The sequence below is a fragment of the Nyctereutes procyonoides genome, unplaced genomic scaffold, assembly GCF_905146905.1.
Source record: "Nyctereutes procyonoides isolate TBG_1078 unplaced genomic scaffold, NYPRO_anot_genome, whole genome shotgun sequence".
NCBI classification, from domain to species: Eukaryota; Metazoa; Chordata; class Mammalia; order Carnivora; family Canidae; genus Nyctereutes; species Nyctereutes procyonoides.
Window position 1 is genome coordinate 360333 of NW_026575044.1, and position 19137 is coordinate 379469.

General features: G+C 41.1%; 1 protein-coding gene across 1 annotated transcript in view; it reads right to left on the bottom strand.

The window, feature by feature from the left end:
- Positions 1-968: 968 nt before the first annotated feature.
- Positions 969-19137, bottom strand: part of LOC129508958 (dimethylaniline monooxygenase [N-oxide-forming] 4) — a 28892-nt gene continuing 10723 nt past the window's right edge. Inside the window, exons 5-9 of the mRNA XM_055324273.1 lie at positions 11069-11211; positions 9666-9865; positions 7832-8181; positions 5470-5539; positions 969-2795 (exon numbers count right to left, since the gene is read on the bottom strand). Of these exons, the coding sequence (XP_055180248.1) occupies positions 2375-2795; positions 5470-5539; positions 7832-8181; positions 9666-9865; positions 11069-11211 (1184 nt within the window). The 3' untranslated portion in view covers positions 969-2374. The remainder of the gene's footprint in view (positions 2796-5469; positions 5540-7831; positions 8182-9665; positions 9866-11068; positions 11212-19137) is intronic.

Consider the following 19137-nt stretch of genomic DNA (forward strand, 5'->3'; position numbering starts at 1 on the left):
TTGCTCTGTGATTTGGGGAAACTTACTTCTCTGAATTTGATTTCTCATCTAAAAATTAATACATGGAAAATCGCAACATTACATAATATAATGAGATGTCTTTTAACAAAATGGGAAAGCTCTGCTTTCCTCTTCAAGAACTTGGCTATAGATGACTTAAATATGACATTGCTTCGGTTGGTCAATTTTAGTTGGTTTCGAGGATTTGGAATTAGGTGCCCTTCTACTGGGTGATGTTGTTAGTGAAAATCTAGACATATCAACAAGTTATGTCAGGAGGTCCATTCTTAATGATTGAGAACAATTCCTTCTTTACTGATGTTTACCTGCTGCGTTCTGGAGGGCCCATCTGAATAGCACTTGGGTGGTGTGGTGGTGGCGGCAGCTATGGTGGTGGCAATAGGCCTCGGGGATTTGGTGAGGATCACAAGGACAAGAGAGTGATCCTAGTTGGAAAGTACTATGAGAGAATTCATGGAGACCAAAGGCCACACTTTCTGATGAGGCAAGAGGGAAAAGAGCTAGGCAATGGATTTCAAGTCCTATAACTCAGAACACTGACAATGTCCTCAGACTCTTCAGCTATTAATAGTCAAATTACTTTGTGTCTAACATCCTATATTGTCTGTGTACTTTTAAAGTAGGTACCTTTATTACTTTTCTCCTCATTTTCTGGATGAGGATACTGAGGCTCAGAGGCTTACTTGGCCAAGCCCTCGCAGCTAGTGCAGAACTGAGATTATAATCCAGGTCAAATTCTAGAGTTAGTGCTTTCAACCAGTACACATGGCTCCCAGTTACTGTGTAGTTATATTTACTACAATTGCCATACGGATTTCTTGCTTGTTGGTGAACCATCCTTGTTCATTTGCATGACTGAGGTAATCTAAGGAAATTTATCATGTTCGCAGGAGAAAGAATGTGGGTAGAAGAGCACAGACAAGAAATGTCAGCTGGTGAGGCCACTGTTAAATCAGCAAACATTTATTTAACAATACTTTGCATCAGGCAGTGTTTTAGCTGAACAAGATATGGTTTTTCTCAGAAACTCACCATTCGTTAGGAGATAGATTCAAAAAGAATATTATAGTTGATCCTTAAACAATGCACCCCTGCACAGCCAAAAAACTTCTGACTTCCCCCAAATTTAACAATACTACTATACCAATAACCTACTGTTGATCGGAAGACTTACTGATAAAGTAGTCAATTAACATATATTTTGTGTGTTATTTGTATGATGGACTGTATTCTTACAATAAGGTCAGCTAGAGAAAAGAAAATATTATGGAAATCATAAGGAAGAGAAAATACATTTATGGGACTCTGCTGCATTTATTACAAAAAAAAATCCAAGTATAAATAGGCGCATTCAGTTCACACCCATGATGTTCAAGGGTCAACTATACACTACAGTGACAAAAGGGCAATGAAAAGCAGTACACGAAATGCGGTCATTACAAAGTGGGAATCAACTCTGTTCTGAGGATTCAGGGAAGGCTTCATAGAGGGAGATAATTGAGCTCTCTCTTGAAAGACTTGGTGTTGGAGTTCCCACTGGAGGCAATAGCTTGTGCCAAAATGAGGAGATATGGTGCAGTTCAGAGGTCAGTAACACAGGCTGGTAGGTTTGAAGTAGGGCAGGACAGGAGTCTGGTGATCAGGCAAATGGGCTCGGATCAAGAAGGGTCTCTTTTTCTAGGCTAAGGAATTTGGACCATTATCTCTAATCAAAGGAGAAATTTTCAAGGATTTTCAACTGGAAAGTAATATGTCTGTACTGGATCCTTTTCATCTACTCTTCCATATATACTCTCCATCATCTTTGCTCTGTCTCTACTTTAGGAGGCTGATCGCTGTGATGACAGCAGTCTGTGTTAGTTTCCTAGGATTGCCATCACAAGGTACCACATACCAGGCGGGTTATTTGTTCACAGTTTTGGAGGCTAGGAGTCTGGAATCCAGGTGTCAGCAGGGTTGGTTCCCTCTGAAGTTTCTGAGGCAGAATCTGTTCATGCCTCTCCCCTATCTTCCAGCTTGTGCTTGCTGGGTGATCCTTGGCTTGACTCCAACAAACTTCCTAATTTGAATGTCACAATCTTATTCCTACCAAGATCTTGATGGAAACAGTGACAATATTATTTTAGAATAATTGCTCAGGTAGCAGAGTAGAATATGGATTGGAAAAGGAGGCAAGAAAGGGGACATTGAGATCAGAGAGGAAGAAAGTATAATAATTCAGATAAGAGATCTTGATTGGACCTGAACTTTGATGATAGCAAATTAAGGCAGAGAGGAGAGGAGGGATGCATGAAATATCTGGAGATAGAATTAATGTGGCTAGGAGAACTCTTGTAATTAATCAGATTCATCCTCACCAAATACTAATTAGATAAGGGGAAATTCTAACCTGTAGATGATCTCGCACCAATTTTAAAAAAAGTGAAGATTTATATATCAACAGAAGAGAGGCAAGTAGGATAGGTACTCCGCCAAGTTTTAAGTAATGTGACATGCAGGAAGGCTTGGTGGAATCAGGAATAGTTCGAGTTTTTAAGGGTTTCAGTGTCCTGTCCCACTGAGTCAGGATGGCATTTCTGGCTCCATCCCATTTTCCAGGGCCCAGGAGGCGGTACTGGTAAGGAGTACATGGTCCAAAGAAAACTTCCCAAGCTAGTCTGGGATCCTTGAGGAACAGAATTGGGACACTGGGCTTTGTGCCTATGCAGGCAGCAAGGTCATCCATGTATGGAATGTACTCAAGTTTGTCTTTAGTGATGTCTTTCATCACACCCCTGAGAGGGAAAAAGATGGTTTATTTTTCAGTTTCAAGTTATAAGTCACCCTTTTTCCCACCATTTTGTTTCTTTTTATTGAGGTCAAATCATCTTTGAGAATGTTTTTCTATGTTGCAAAGAAAAAAATAAGAGGAGTTTACCTACAAAGGGTATTTGTGAGAGTAATGAATTTATTTATTTTTTATTTTATTTTTAAAGATTCTTTAAAAATGTATTTATGCTCACATTCTTTGGCCTTTCATTTTTTTAAGAGATTTTATTTATTTATTCATAGAGACACACACACACACACACAGGCAGAGATACAGGCAGAGGGAGAAGCAGGTTCCTCGCAGGGAGCCCTCGCCTGGACCCTGGATTACTCCCTCAGCCAAAGGTAGACACTCAACTGCTGAGCTACCTAGGCATCCCAGTAATGAATTTTTTTAAAGGGGACAGTAAAAGGCGGCAATTGGAAGGGGAGCTCTAGATAGTGGTTTAGGTTCTTGAATTTGATATGAGGGTAAAAATCTGATCAGTCCAAATACAAGTTGTTGAATAAAGGAATGTGATCAGAAAGCATCACATGTATGGCCCCTAAGTTATTTTTATTGAAGTTAATTGTGAGTTGAGAGGACCATACGTGGTGTACCAGCACTGAATATGTACAGATATGAGTATAGTGTATATGGAAGCTTTATTCCTACTCATTTCTGTTGTTAGTCAACTTTCATGATGTTCCAATGTCATTCATTCACTTGTTCATTTATATATTCCTTCAATAAATAAATATTAAGTGTCTATCACGTAACAAGCATCACCCTAGGTGAATAAAATAAAGGCCTTGCTGTCAAGGAGCTTACATTCTAGTGAGAAAATTAACAGGCTATAAAGCTCCCCGCCCTGGCCAAATAGATAGGTGATAAATCAGGTGGTAACAGGTATTATTAGAGAATATAAAGGAAGGTGGGGGATGATGCAATGAAGGGACTTGGTGGACTGCCATATTTAAACACTGTTGTCAGATAAGGCTTCTCTCTTATGAGGTGATATTTGACAGAGGGAGCCTGCAGGTATCTGGTGGGGAGAATATTCCAGGCAGAGGGAATAGTGAGTGCAAAGGTTCTGAAGGGCTGTGCTTGGCATGCTTGAGGACCAGGGAGGAGGCTGGAGTGACTACAGCAGTATGGGTGAGGTGGGACAGCAGGAGACAGTGAGGACAGAGAGATAGCTCGTTGCTCTGGAGGGCTGCAGAGTTGCAGGGAAGTTTCTGGGAGTGAAGCAATCAGAGGATTCTGAACAGAAGAACGATGTGGTGTTTGTTGCTCACTCCTGCTGAAGTGTCAAGATGCGACTGCGGAACAGCAGAGTGAAAGCAGGGAGACCGGATAAGGGGTGACAGCAAGTATCCAAGTGAGAGATGATAGTGGCTTGGTCTGGGGTAGCTGTGGGGGTAGTTAGAAGGGTCTGGATTCTGGATTTGTTTGAAGGTAGGAGCTGACAGTATTTGATGACGTGGGGTCTGAGAGAAAAAGGGGAGAAAAAGATCATTCTAGGGTTTTTGATGGACCAATTGGAATAAATAGCCAGTGACTAAGAAGGGGAGAAGTCTAGAGCAGCCCATGTGCAGGATGGGTAGGCAGGTGATGGCAGTTGAGCATTAGTTTTTAGATATATTCAATTTGAGATACTTAAGTGGTAGCCAAGTAGAGATATCTAGAGGGACGTGCATTTAGGGCTCTGGAATTCCGGGGAGAGAGATGGAAGCCATGACACTATGATGGCATTTAAAGCCACAGGCCTGGATGAGGCCACCTGAGAGTGAGTGTTAATAGACGTGAGAAGAGGGAGAAGAGGTCTGAGGATGAAGGTTGGGGTTCACCAACTGTTTGGAGTGAGGAAGAGGTGACACCACTGAATGAAGAGACAGAGCAGCCTGAGAGGCAAGAGAACAAAGATACAGTGGAACTCCAGGGGCCAAGTGAACAAGATTGCCATCTGTTGGGGGCTGGGCTCTGTGTTCTGCTGAGGGGATGTGGCGCCCCCACTGACACATCTAAGGCTGCAAATCTAGTTGGTACAAGAGTTGGATTAAAAGCATATCCTTAGGGCACCTGGGTGGCTCAGTTGGTTAAGTGTCTGCCTTTGGCTTTGATCATGATCCTGGAGTCCCAGGATCGAGCCCCGGTTTGAGCCCCGGATTGGGCTTCCTACTCAGTGGGCAGCCTGCTGCTGCCTCTGCTTGTGCTCTCTCTCTGTCAAATAAATAAATAAAATCTTTTTTTTTTTTTTTTTTAAGCATATTCTTGGGACGCCTGGGTGGCTCAGTGGTTGAGCGTCTGCCTTTGGCTCAGGGCATCATCCCTGAGTCCTGGGATCAAGTCCCACATTGGGCTCCCTGCATGAAGCCTGCTTTTCCCTCTGCCTGTGTCTCTGCCTCTTTTTCTGTGTCTCTCATGAATAAAGATATAAAATCTTTAAAAAAAAGCATATTCTTCTGACTCTAGTGCAGTTATATTCTAAAAACAAAAAAGCATATTCTTCTGACTCTAGTGCAGTTATATCCAAGCTACCATGGTGCTTCTCTAGGAATGGCTCTTATATTGAGAATGTGCGTGTGTGTGTGTGTGTGTGTGTATTTATAAGGAAATACATTAGGTTTTCTTGGAATAAGCAGCATGTTATGTCATACCGTTTTATGAGTTGCTCCTTTTTAGTAGCCTTAGCCATCAATTTTTGGGTTGGAGGTATCTTACAGAGTCCTGTGTGAAAAATTGGAAACACATTAACATCACACATGCCTTTCCCTTTGAGCTCTCCTTCCCCTCATTTCTGGCCCTCCACTATCCCATCATTAGGACATGTAATAGTCAAAGCTAGACTGGAATTACAGGTCATCTCTGGAGGCAAAGTCCTCCTCCAAACCCACTTAGCCAGCATACTATTCTACTGCCAGAATGATGAGGATGGATATTTCATGGCCCAGCCCTCGGCCTGCACTGGCCCATTGGTCATCAGCACCTGCTCCAGCTCATTTATATACTCGCACATTACATATATTCATATATAATATTATTTGTGTTATATGGTTTGTATATCCCTCTTTGTATTTGTATCTATGCCATTATTTGGTTAAATGTAAATACTAAAAATGAGCTCATTTTTATAACCCTGCTTTGATATGTCTTTACTTTTGTTACACCAGAAGCCTCAAGGGTGGAAACACCTGATGGTCCCTCAGCCTCACGGAGGCTCTGAGTGGTGGTGAGGATGTGCTCAGTGTCAGTCTCTCACCTAGATGGTTTCAGGTGTGGGCTTTGCTCTTTTGGCTAGGAGCCAAGTACAGCCCCCAGAGGGTGGGGTTACTATGTACTTGAGATAGGTCTGACTTAGCTCTGTAGCGTACTTGCCACCAGCATCACTTTATCCTGTAGAAAGTGGGCAAGACTTTACTAGTAGTTCCTGGATTGCGTCCAGAGGCTTTCTGGAGAAGCATGTAATTACTCCTGTGGTGTGATTTAATCGAGTTTCATTTTGTCAGCTCTATCATTCTGATAAGGATTTTTGAGCTTATTATGAAACACTTAAAAAACCCCCACTGGGTTCTTAAGAGTCTTCTATGATTTTAATATAATCAGATAATGTTGTGAAAGCACTTGAATTGGCCTTAAAGAAATAAAAATTTGTGATCATTTAATGGAATGTGTGGAATTTGTTGTCTATTACATTTGTACAGTGTGATAGAAGTTGACACTCCTTAGTACTGTGTTATATACTATTTATAAATTATTGGTGATTGTTTTTATTCATTAAGGACACAGCTCAAGGACAGCTGATTGGCTCAACTCTGATTGCTCTTTATATTTAAAAAATTATACAAGTGCAATTCTTTAAAATGCTTACTAATGTGAAACTTGCCCTGCTTTAGAGAGGTATGATAATAAGAGAGAAGAATGACAGCTGTCAACTAATAGCCTTCACTATGTGCCAAGCATGGTGCTAAGTGCTTGGCAGACATCCATCTAACAAAATCCTTGTGAAAGAGGTTTTATTAGCCCTATTTTACAGATGAAGGGGCTGAGATTCAGAGAGGTCCTCACAAAGCTATGAGTTTTTTTTTTTAAGATTTTATTTAAATAAATAAAGAGACACATGAGAGACAGAGGCAGAGACACAGGCAGAGAGAGAAGCAGGCTCCATGCAGGGAGCCTTATGTGGGACTCAGTCCCTGGACCCCAGGATCACGCCCTGTGCTGAAGGCAGACGCTCAACCGCTGAGCCACGCAGGCATCCCAAATCTATGGGTTTTTAGAGTTGGGATTGGACCCCCGTAGCTCTGACTCCTTTATTTGCACTCTTACTTTTTTGTTTAAAAATTTTATTTATTTATTCATGAGAGACACGGAGAAAGAGAGAGAGGCAGAGACACAGGGAGAGGGAGAAGCAGGATCCATGCAGGAAACCCGATGTGGGACTTGATCCCGGGACTCCAGGATCACGCCCTGAGCTGAAGGCAGATGCCTAACCACTGAGCCACTCAGGCATCCCAATCATTTGTACTCTTACAGTAAAAACTGACAGCAGTCTCCAGAGTCTCTAAAACTTATTTTATAGGCATTTCTCAAAGGTTACCATCTCCCCAGAACTCAAATTTATTCACAGTATGCATTATTCCAATACCTTGCTTTGGAAGAGGTGCAAAATTCTACTTCTAGAAATAAATGATAAGATTTAGAAGTAAATCAACCAGACTAGAGTAGAGTAGGACAGAGGATCCCGAAGCTTCCAATAATTTCGGTTAATCTGAGAAATGTGATTATATATCTTGTCCAAATTTATTCCATCCATAGAATCAAAACCTTTTCCCCACTCTGTCACGTTAGTGATACAAGCACACCCATGATAATATTACCCATAGATGAAGTTAGGTAGCTATTAGACTTTTCTGATATTTTATGTTACTCTAGTTCACATCTGTTCCATTTTGGATAAATTGCAAGGCACTAATTTGAAAACTCAGTTGATCGTGTAGGGCTTTAAATAGAGTCAAGTACCTTTGAATACTCTCGTGGCCCATCGTGCTTGGAGCTCTGTGCCTGCTAAGATGGATCCTTTAAGGCTGATGAGGCCAATGATAGCAAGTGTTGCTCTCTCTAGGTTTGAAGGAAACACTTGCTTGTACAGGAATATCTTCTTTGTGCAAAGGCTTTTAAGGGGTTCTTCGAGAAAGGGAAAAGAAAATGTGTATCCTGTAGCAAAGATCACAGTATCGATGTTTTCTTCCACTGTTCCATCTTCAAAGACAGCAGAGGTCTCTGTAAACTCCTTCACGCTGGTTTTCATAGTGACTGTCCCACAGAGGATGCAGGTTGGCAGCTCATCGTTCACAATGATCTTTCTTGCCCTTTGACACAGAAGAGAAAATTATTCATTGTAGTTATTTATATCTGTGACACACTTGAGCAAACTATTTCTTTGGTTAATTCAAGGAAACTATCTGCCAAGTTAAGGGAGTGAACTGACCAATGTCAAGTTCAAAGGAGCCTATCCCACTTAGGGTTGCAATGACATATTTTGTTCTCCCGTTTCTAAGAGAAGGCATGTGGACAATGTTTAAACCTGCTTGGGATTTAAAATATGCTCTCGAATTAATTTCTGGAGCAATGCTTTTCTTGAAGTGTCAGGATCGAGTATGCAACAATCCATTTAAGAATCAGTTTTTAGTCTCATATCACCGAGGCCTCAAATGATTGACATTAGGAAAGGGGAGGTTACCAAGAAACTTTCTGGGTTAAAAAAAATCTGCATCAGTTTATGCTGGTAAATATTTTCATTGGGAACATCATTCTACTTAATCACAGCAGACACAATGTCTTTATAAAATTGATGTATTGGGGTGCCTGGTTGGCTCAATCAGTTAAGTGACTGACTCTTGATTTTGGCTCATGCCATGATCCCAGGGTCCTGTGATTCGCCTCACATGGGGCCTTGAACTTGGTGTAGAGTCTGCTGGGGATTTTTTCTCTCCCTTTCCCTTTATCCTCCTCCCCCCAGTCTTACCCCCCCCACCGCCCCTGCTCACACGTGTGTGCACACTCTGTCTCACTCTCTAAAAATAAAACATAAATAAATTGACATATCAAATCATCCATTGCCATTAATTTTCTTTATAAGGTTAAAGCGAGCTGTCTTCCCAAAGAGAAATATTTGGGTCAAGCATAAAATAAAAGCACATTTAATGACCTTACGTTCATTTCAAAGGTCTTCTTTTTCTTGCCATTTGCAACCCTATATAGATGTATATTAAAGTATGTAATTCTAGAAATCCCTATTGGAAATGCATCCTCTAATCATTCAGCCAGAGACAACATTTATTAAAAGTTAGCTGGTCATCTGCAACTTGTGATGCTGCAAATATTCCATTTATAGATGGCAGCCATTCCAAGATTCCTCAAAGCCAATTTTAATTTCCTGATTGTATTTTGTTTAAGATTTTATTTTATTTATTTATTCATGAGAGACACACAGAGAGAGACAGAGACACAGGCAGAGGGAGAAGCAGGCTTCTCGCAGGGAGCCCGACGTGGGACTCGATCCTGGGACCGGAATCACGCCCTGAGCTGAAAGCAGACGCTCAACTGCTGAGCCACCCAGGTGTCCCTAATTTCCTGATTTTCAAGCTAGAAATGAAAAGTTTTTATACTTCATTTTCTTCTAGTCTAATGAATTACTGCTTTTGTTACCAGAGAATATTCCCATTTCAAGAACTGCTGTGCTACCTGATGGACATTGTCTTAAGGAGCTAAGCCCAGAACAGAATAAACAAAGGCAGCATAATAAAAATATTGATTCAATAATTTCGCCATTAAATAAAAAAAAATTAAGTACCCCTTTGTAATACTTAATCCATAATGCTCATGGTTAAATCTTTTATTCATTTTCTTCTCTTGAATCCAGTTTAGTACACATGAGGGCAGAACTTGTGCAATAAAATTAAGGCATCTTCTTGTAACCACCATATTATATGGGTAGCCCCATTCTGAAGAGCGGCAGATAACCCAGGCACCGGTTCTGGTACTGAGAAGTACCTAAAAAGTAAGGAAGGATAAATATATGTACATCATTTTGTAGTATTTTCCCTTGGTGTTTCAGATAGTCTTATAACATCTGTCCTTTTTTTAAAAAGTTTTTTATTTTAATTCCAATTAGTTAACATACAGTGCTATAGTAGTTTCAGGTGTACAATATAGTGATTCAAAACTTCCATAGATCAACTGGTGCTCATCACAAGTGCCCTCCTTAATACCCATCACCGATTTCACCCATCCCTGCACCCACCTCCCCTCTGGTATCATCAGTTTGTTATCTATAATGAAGAGTCGGTTTCTTGATTTGTCTCACTTTCTCTCTCTTATTTTTTTCCTTTGCTTGTTTATTTTGTTTCTTGAATTCCACATATGAGTGAAATCATATAGTATTTGACTTTTTCTGACTTATTTCGCTTAACATAATACTATCTAGCTCCATCCACATCGTCACAGATGGCAAGATTTCATTCATAACATCTGTTCTTAACTGGTAAATGTGTGCATCCATCAATAAATGACTGTTTCTGTTGTTGCCATTGTTTTTGTAAATCACTTTTATCTGATCTATATATCTGTTAAGTATTTTTATCATGTTCAGTATAAAAATTATAGTACTAGTATATTTGCACTACTCATCTGGCAATTTTTTGCATATAAATAATATAGAACTTAAAGTGATGTCTTGAGAAAGCAATTTTAACTGAGTTAAATAAAAATCTGTTCTTTCCAAATCTAATCATTGTCCTATAATTTATGTTAAAGTGGAACAGATTTCTAATTTGTGAATCTATGCTTGGGCTTTCTGAAATCATCACGTACACTTTGTGGACAAAGTAAAGCTTGCTTTTATTTTAAAGCAAATATGTTCAGAAAACAACTTCCCTTTTCTATCTTTATATGGAGGTTTTGCCAGAAATGCAAAGGGAGAGTGTGAAAGAAAGATAATTGGTTTGGGTGGAATAATTTGTCCATTTGGTCTTGTTTCTGAAACAGTACCTCTGAAAAATGCCTAGTGGTCTGACATCCATACAGTTTCCTAAACCCCTCTTGGAGATGGTTCAATCTCATCACATGTGGATTTTTTTTCACTCATGCTGTGTCCACATGATTTAGCAGTTGGCCTATGTGTTTTGTAATCTTGTGTACCTCTCTCCAGCCACCAGAAATGGTGATGGGGTGAGGGTGTGGATTCCCCTGGTGTACCTGAGCTGCCGTTCGACTGAGCTCCACTGCAACATCCCCTCCAGTGTTTCCAAGACCGATCACTAACACACGTTTGCCTTGAAAGCCTTCTGGGCTCCTATACTCCTGACTGTGCAGGATCTGGCCTGTAAAATTATGAATACCTGAGGGGAAGGAGGGATCAGAAAATCAGAAGTATCTAGAGTTATAATTCCCTAGGATGCAGGCATAGCATCTGTAGGAAAAGGGAAGTTCCAGAAATATGTCAGCCTTTTTGCTCTCGCTGCTAATTGCAGGAAGTAGAAACAGCACATCATCTCCTTCTCCACTGGATTTTGTGAGCCCAGACACAGATTTAGTACAGCCTGCAGGAGATTTAGGAGTACAGGAGAACTTATGTTCCATATGAGTGCTCCCTTTTAAGGTAATTACTTGGGAGAAATGAAGCTTAGTGCAGACAATAACAAACATCTCATACATGACCACGAACATCTTAAGCAAGAAGTAGATTATTGATGCATGTTATTTTACCCAACAGATACAGTCTATGGGAATATGGTCTTTGTATATAACATATTTACAAATTGAATTCTGGTTCAATGACCATTTTCCACAAAAGAAATTTTGTGGCAAGTTCTCCTGAACATAGTAATATTATTACTATTAATATTTAAAATACTATTAATAATTAGTAATTATTTTTTGTGGTTTAGGCTTGCTATTTATACTTAATGCTTATTTTACTTTATTATATGCTTAATGCTTTATTATACTGTATGCTTATTTATACTCTATTCTTACATTATTTATATTTGTGTTACTGATTGATCTTCCAAGTTCCTAACACTCTGCTAATAGAAGTATCCCCATTTTAAAAAAATATTTTACTCATTTGAGAGAGAGAGAGAAGTGAGGAGAGAGAACATGAGTAGGGGGAAGGGCAGAAGGGAGAGGGAGAAGCAGGCTCCCTGCTCAGCAGGGAGCCCAATGCGGGGCTCCATCCCAGGACCTCAGGATCGTGACCTGAGCTGAAGGCAGATGCTTAACCGATTGAGCCACCCAAGTGCCCCTGTAAGTATTACTATTATGGTATGTATATATATGAGAAGGGCTCTCAAATATTTCTTCTCTTGATTTATTTTTGGTAACTATCTCCTTGGCATCTATAAAAGACGTAAATCATGGATTCATATAAGTGAAGACCAGTAGTAACAGAGTAAGTAGAGGTGTTTCCAGTGGCAGCTGTGGGAATTATGAGGTGGCAGAGGGAACAGGAGTGATGGGAACAGTGACCGTCAGACCCACAGATGGGTGAGATGACACTCTGACAAGGAATCTGAAAGGGAAGCTCTGCAGTTTAGAGGGTTTGACAATCTCTCACTTCAATACTTCAAGTGCTTCTGAAATTTTAAAATAAAGAGATGAAACTAGGAGTGCCTGGGTGGCATAGTTGGCTAAGCATCCAATTCTTGGTTTCAGCTCACGTTGTGATCTCAGGGTCATGAGATTGAGCCCCGCATCAGACTCTGTACTTGGTGGGGAGTGTAAGACTCTGTGTCCCTCTGCTCCTTCCCCCCCCACTAAAATAAATAGAAATAAATCTTAAGAAAAAAATGAAACCACCTCCCAGAATACATTATTCTTCTATCATGCAGTGGTTGATCGATTCATTTACTCAATAGCATTTATTGCATATGTAATATGTGTAACAATATTTTAATTGGAGTCTTTGCTTCCTGAGAACCCCAAAGCTGGAAACTGAATACAATGGTGGCCATATTCCAAGGGAGGTGTTAAACCCACTGTGCAGAATTTGCAGAGAATGTGTATGCAGACCGGTTTTAGGATCCCTAGCCCCTCACTCACTTTTGGGGATTGGAGTTGAAGTGGCCAGGAGTTGGAAATTGAAGACTTTCATGAAAGAACTTAAAGTGCTGTGACATTTTTATGTCCCCTGGATATGGAGGCAGGTTTGAGGGCTGCAAGGAGATCACTGTGAGATCTTGACCCTTGGGAGTCTCTGAAGCGTGGGCCCTAGTGTTTGACCCAAGCTTGACAGCCTGTGGCTGCAACTGCCAGCAAGGGGTACTGGCTGCCCTGGTAGCAAGTTTTTCATCTCCTGTTGACAGGATGAGATGCATATTTCATGTGCACCAGATGAAAGCCAGGTAGGAGAGAGCCTGGCTGATGCCAATTTAAAGGGACTTTGCAGAAGACAGGCATCTGCCTAGGCTCTGAGACTTGAAAGACAGTCTGTGTGGAGATGACAGGGGAAGAACTAGGTACATTGCCAGCCTGAGGGGGCGTGGCCTATGCCCAGGGGTTGCACTGAGAGATCCCTTCATGGAGCACCTCTCTGAAGCAGAACCCATGAAAGCACCCCACAGAACATCAATCTTAGGCACCCCCAAGGCTAGAGAAAACTAGTATCTGATTGGTGCAGGTCAAGAAAGAGCTTTCCTGTCCACTATGTCTTCTGGTCCTTTCCCTGACTCCGCTTCTGGAAAGGTCAGAGACTGAAGACTGCTGCAGACTGCAGCTGGTGGGTGATGGATGCGGAGGAAAGAAAAACTGGGAGAGGAAGGGAGAAGCTGGGCCAGGGGGGAAACTTCACCATTACATGTAAGTTTTGATTACTGCACGGGGAAGGACATTTTAGTTATGCAAATGAGAATTTTTTGGTGATTTTAAAGTGATCAGAGGACTTTTCATTATCTGACGGTGAGCAGAAAAGCAGTAGGGATATCCCGAGATTGCAAGTAGGGGCAGAGGAAGAACAAAGCCCCACAGATCAGGTCTGCAGGGGCATTGCAAGAAAACAATGCAGTTGGTGGGGCATGTGGGTGGCTCAGTGGGTTAAGCCTCTGCCTCTTGGTTTTGGCTCGGGTCATGATCCTAGAGGTCCCTATTGGGCTCCGTTCTGGCCATGAAGCCTGCTTAAGATTCTCTCTCTCCTTCTTCCTTTGCTCCTTGCCCCCACCCCCAGGTGTCTCTCTAAAATATATAAGTAAATCTTTTTTAAAAATGCAGTAAGTAAAAAAAAAAATGCAGTAAGTAAATAAATAACTGTACCTTACAGGATCTGGTCTTTCTTTACCCCGAGGTGCTGTTTTGAGTTTAGGGCCTATGAGGATAAAAAGTAGTTTCTACCTTCAGGGAGTTCATCCTCTAATGAGGAAGAGATAACTAGACAGCAGCTAACTAGCATTTATTCAGTCCCCTTGTTTTTTTAAGGATTTTATTTATTCATGAGAGATGCAGAGAGAGGCAGAGACATAGGCAGAGGGAGAAGCAGGCTCCCTGAGGGGAGTCTGATGTAGGACTTGATTCCAGGACTCTGGGATCACGACTTGAGCCAAAGGCAGATGCTCAACCACTGAGCCACCCAGCTGCCCCTATTCAGCCCTTCTTTTACAAGTCCAAGGCACTTGTCTAAGGACTTTATACATATTAATTTAAACCTCACAACCCCAGAGGGTGGATAATTTTATTATTCAACTTTACTGAGAGTGAGGCACAGAAAGGATATGTAACTTGCCCATGGTCATATAGCACGTAGCAGAGTCTGGACAGGAACTGGATCCTCTGACTCTGGAGCTCAGCTGTCAAGCATGATACTATACTGCCTCCTAGATCAGGAGTTGTTAGGATGGTTCCAATGAGGCATCTGACCTGGATTGAGCCTGGAAGGCATGCAGGAGGAGGTGATTTTTTTTTTTTAAGAACGACATTTGAAGGATAATTAAGAATTCAAGAAGGGATGCAATGACGGTTCCGAGAAGGGGAATCAATACATGTGTTGGCTGCATTAGGGACTCGAGCTTTAAGCTATTTACTGAGGTTTCGCTGGAGAGAAGCTTCTGGAGGGCTCAACCTTGGTTCACAGATACTACCTAACACAATGCTTTGCAAATGATAGGTTCTCTGTAATTGCATATTTGAGCGGGGGACCCTGCTCAAAAAACGTAGTATCCATAGTTAGTTTTGAGTCAATGATTATGTCGACAATGCAGTGCCAAAAAAGAAAAAAAAAAGGAATCTGGTAAATCATCACTACTAATTCATGAAAAAAAGGAAAAGACAATTCATATACATAAAAATAAGGTGATGTGGATGAGCTTTCAACTGCCAAATAGTGGTGGCGACACCTTGTAGAAAAACATCCTTTTCTATGCATTTGGTTTTTGATAGATAGGGTAGAATGGCCCAGATATTACTATATAAAGAAGAGTTATGTTCCCAAGCAAAACATTCATGTTCAACATTCGTCTTAAAACTACTTGTGAAAGACACATGGTGATTAGTGAAAGGAGAAAAGGCTTCTTAAAAAGAGCAAATCTTAGCCAGATGTCGGAGGGGCTCTGATAGCATTTTAAATCATTACCAAACAGCTGTGGCTCTCTTGCACACTGGCGTAAGTAAAGATTGACAGAAATTAATGTATTTATTCCCAACTGTTCAGATTTTGGCCAGGGCTTTGTCTTCCAATGCCTTGCCATTTCCTTGAGGAAATTGTATGGCTACTTGATGTTATTTTTTTGGACTGCTGTCATGTTTGAACTATTTATCACTGAAGGAGTTCAGGACCTGCTACACAAAATACGCCGCTTTGATATATTGATTATTTTCAGGCGAAGGCACTTGAAAAACAGCAAAGGCAAGAAGAGGCTTTCTCTAAACTCTCCTCACCTGCCTCAAGGCAAGTCCTCCAAAAGGAACTCTGTGGTCATAAATCTCCTTTCTGGCAGTTTCACTAACCAGGAAAGATTGACTCATATCACACGAGAGGATAGTAGAAGTCTAAGCCCAGACAAACATTGTCACAAATAGTCGTATCTCCCATCTTCTTTTCTAAGAGTTCATTCATCTTTCTAGAAAACTTTGCTTCCCCCCGGATTGCCTATACCCACTCCCGCTTTCCCGATTAGGATAGTATGTAAACTCTCAAATCTCATAGATTTTTTTTGGTATTCATTGTTTTCCTATGATGTCCACATATTAGTATTAAAAATTAATAAATCTGTATACCTTTCTCTCTGTTAATCTGCCTACCAAACTGAGTAGGGTATATAGGAAAAGTCTTTTCTCCCTTACAAAACAGAGGTGTGCATTTCAGCATACATATAGGCAGAGTTGGGGGGGGGTGTCTTTTTTTTGCGTGTGACAATTCACCCATAGTTTTATTTCAGAAAATAGGCAACGTTGGCTGGGACACATGTACATCCTCCCTTCTTCCAAAACCAGAGTAATAAGAAACTTTAATATTGTTTAAATATTAACTTCTAAATTCAGGCAGATGGGACTTCAAGTTAATGTTCATCTGAATGGAATGGGGTTGTCTTAGATAGAGATTATAATCTTTGCCCTTAAAATAAATTGAGGGCAGGGAAACGTTAATAAAGCCAAAAGACATTTGTATTGCTGTTCTAATAACACAGCGATTGCATGGATTTTTCTCACAATAACCCTTTGAAGTCTATACTATTTTTACTTATATTTTACATATGTAGAAACGGATTTGCTGGGATAATGTGATTTTTGTGACATCACACTTGTCAATAAGTAGAGAGATGGGAATTTGTTTTTATTTTTTAAACTAGATTCCACTACGGTGGGGGGCTTGAACTCATGACCCTGAGATCAAGGGTCACACACTCCACCCACTGAGCCAGCCAGGTACCTTGAGGGCTGGGAATTTATTTGTTATTTATTTATTTATGATTTTATTTATTTATTCATGAGAGACAGAGAGAGAGAGAGAGGCAGAGACTTAGGCAGAGGGAGGAGAGGCAGGCTCCACGCAGGGAGCCGATCCCGGGACTCCAGGATCACGCCCTGGGCTGAAGACAGAAGCTCAACCGCTGAGCCCCCCAGGCGTCCTGAGAGACACAGGCAGAGGGAGAAGCAGGCTCCATGCACCAGGAGCCCGACGTGGGATTCGATCCCGGGTCTCCAGGATCGCGCCCTGGGCCAAAGGCAGGCGCTAAACCGCTGCGCCACCCAGGGATCCCGAGGGCTGGGAATTTAAATGCAAGTACTCTGACGCAAGATCCTGGACTTCTAGTGTCCATGTTTTGCTCCATTACCCTCTGCTGTCTCTCTTCCAGTATCATTCTGTCATCACGTTGTGCACGATAAATTGTGTTGTTACTCAACGAATGAATTCACGGTACAGCTTAGCAGGAAGTTACGTTTTACAAAAAATTGTAATGGACTGTGCTCCGCCAGGTGCTTTCATAGGCATTCTCTCAGGTCACATTTGTAGTAATCCTCCTGGCCGTGGGTTAGTCATCCTTGTCTTACAGGTGAATCCATTAGTGCATAGAAAGGTTAAGTGATTTGTTTAAGGTCATATAATTAATTAATAAGTGCTAGAAACAGGATTTAAATTCCGGTTTTATGACTCTAATTTGTGCTACATTTCAAGCTTTCTCCCTGAAATGACTTAAGTGATTGAGTTGGCCCTGGAAATAACAAATAATCATCTTTTTTTTTTTTTTTTTAAAGATACAGTTCTTTTTTTTAATTTTTTTTAAGGTTTTTTTTTTTAATTTTTATTTATTTATGATAGTCACACACACACACACACACACACACACAGAGAGAGAGAGAGAGAGAGAGAGAGAGAGAGAGGCAGAGACATAGGCAGAGGGAGAAACAGGCTCCATGCACCAGGAGCCCGACGTGGGATTCGATCCCGGGTCTCCAGGATCGTGCCCTGGGCCAAAGGCAGGCGCTAAACTGCTGCGCCACCCAGGGATCCCCAAATAATCATCTTTAATTTGGTACCAGTAATTTTTTTTCCATTTCTTTTCCCACAAACGATGGGCATAATTCTTTCATACCAACACCCCTAGCTAAATTCCAGAGCACTTCTGCTCTAGGTCCTGTGCTAGGCACTCCTGGGCTAGCAGCTGATTTCATCCAAAAGTAACCCTAGGAAGAAGGTGCTATGAGTACTTCATTGTACAGGTGGAGAAATAGGGACTTAGGACACAGGATTTGCCCAGGTGTCAATAAGAATCACATGGGCACAAGTTGACTCTTGTCCCATGGTAACCAAAGGGTTAGGCTGCCTCTACTTGGACTATGGAAATGACTCTTAGGCTTTAGTTTTCACGAGGATCACATTGATGGGGGAGTTTGTTAAATATTGGATTCCAAGGTTCCACTTTTGGAGGTTTTTATTCCATAAGTGCCACAGTAACTTGCTTTTAAAATAAACATCTCAGGTTTTGGTGGTGGTTGGGAACCCTGCACTCGGGTCATAGCCTACATCTATCATTACACTAGTTCTTTTCTTTCAGACTGTTTTCATAAAAGGCTGTTGGGCACCTGATTTCATTCAACAGGCACATATTAAACGTATGCTAACATCATGGTAAATTACTTCAAGATTCAGCTTTCATCTTTACCATATTTTCCTTTTCATATCTTACATCCGTGTATGGGGATGGGGACAGGGAGTGATTTGAGGACTACTGAGCACTTCTCAAATGCTATCTCCTTCCTTTGGGGAAGTCTAATTAATGCCTTATAATAAATGCATCTTTGATGCCAAAGAGGTTCAACGTTCAGGGGAGAGCATTCTTCAGACAACTGGGCAATTTAGCACAGAAACATCAAAATCTTAATTATTATTTTTCACAGAAGACTTTCTGAAGTGTACTATATATTTTATGTCCTAAAAGTAGAACAGACTGATAATTCCAGGTCATTCTTATAACCTTCAATTATTGCATTGTCCTCTTATACAGTGAGAGCCTTGGGGTCTGCTGAGGGGCATGGGATTTAGTTTGCCAAGTCACTAAATATTTCTGGAGCACTTTACTGCTGTGATTTATTCATCTTATACTTATTGCCCTAATGTCATGTGCTAGGAAATGCAGAGCAACTACCTGAGGGGAAGGAAGACCATGCGCCTGAATTACATTTACAATGCTCACCAAGCATAAAGACATTAGTAGCTGATCAAACATAATTAGGCATTCACAGCACTAACCTATAATAATGGTCACAACTGGTATGTGGTTAGAGAGTCACTCTTACACAGCTTCTGTGTGTGGAAGAGCAATGCAAACTTAGGTCTG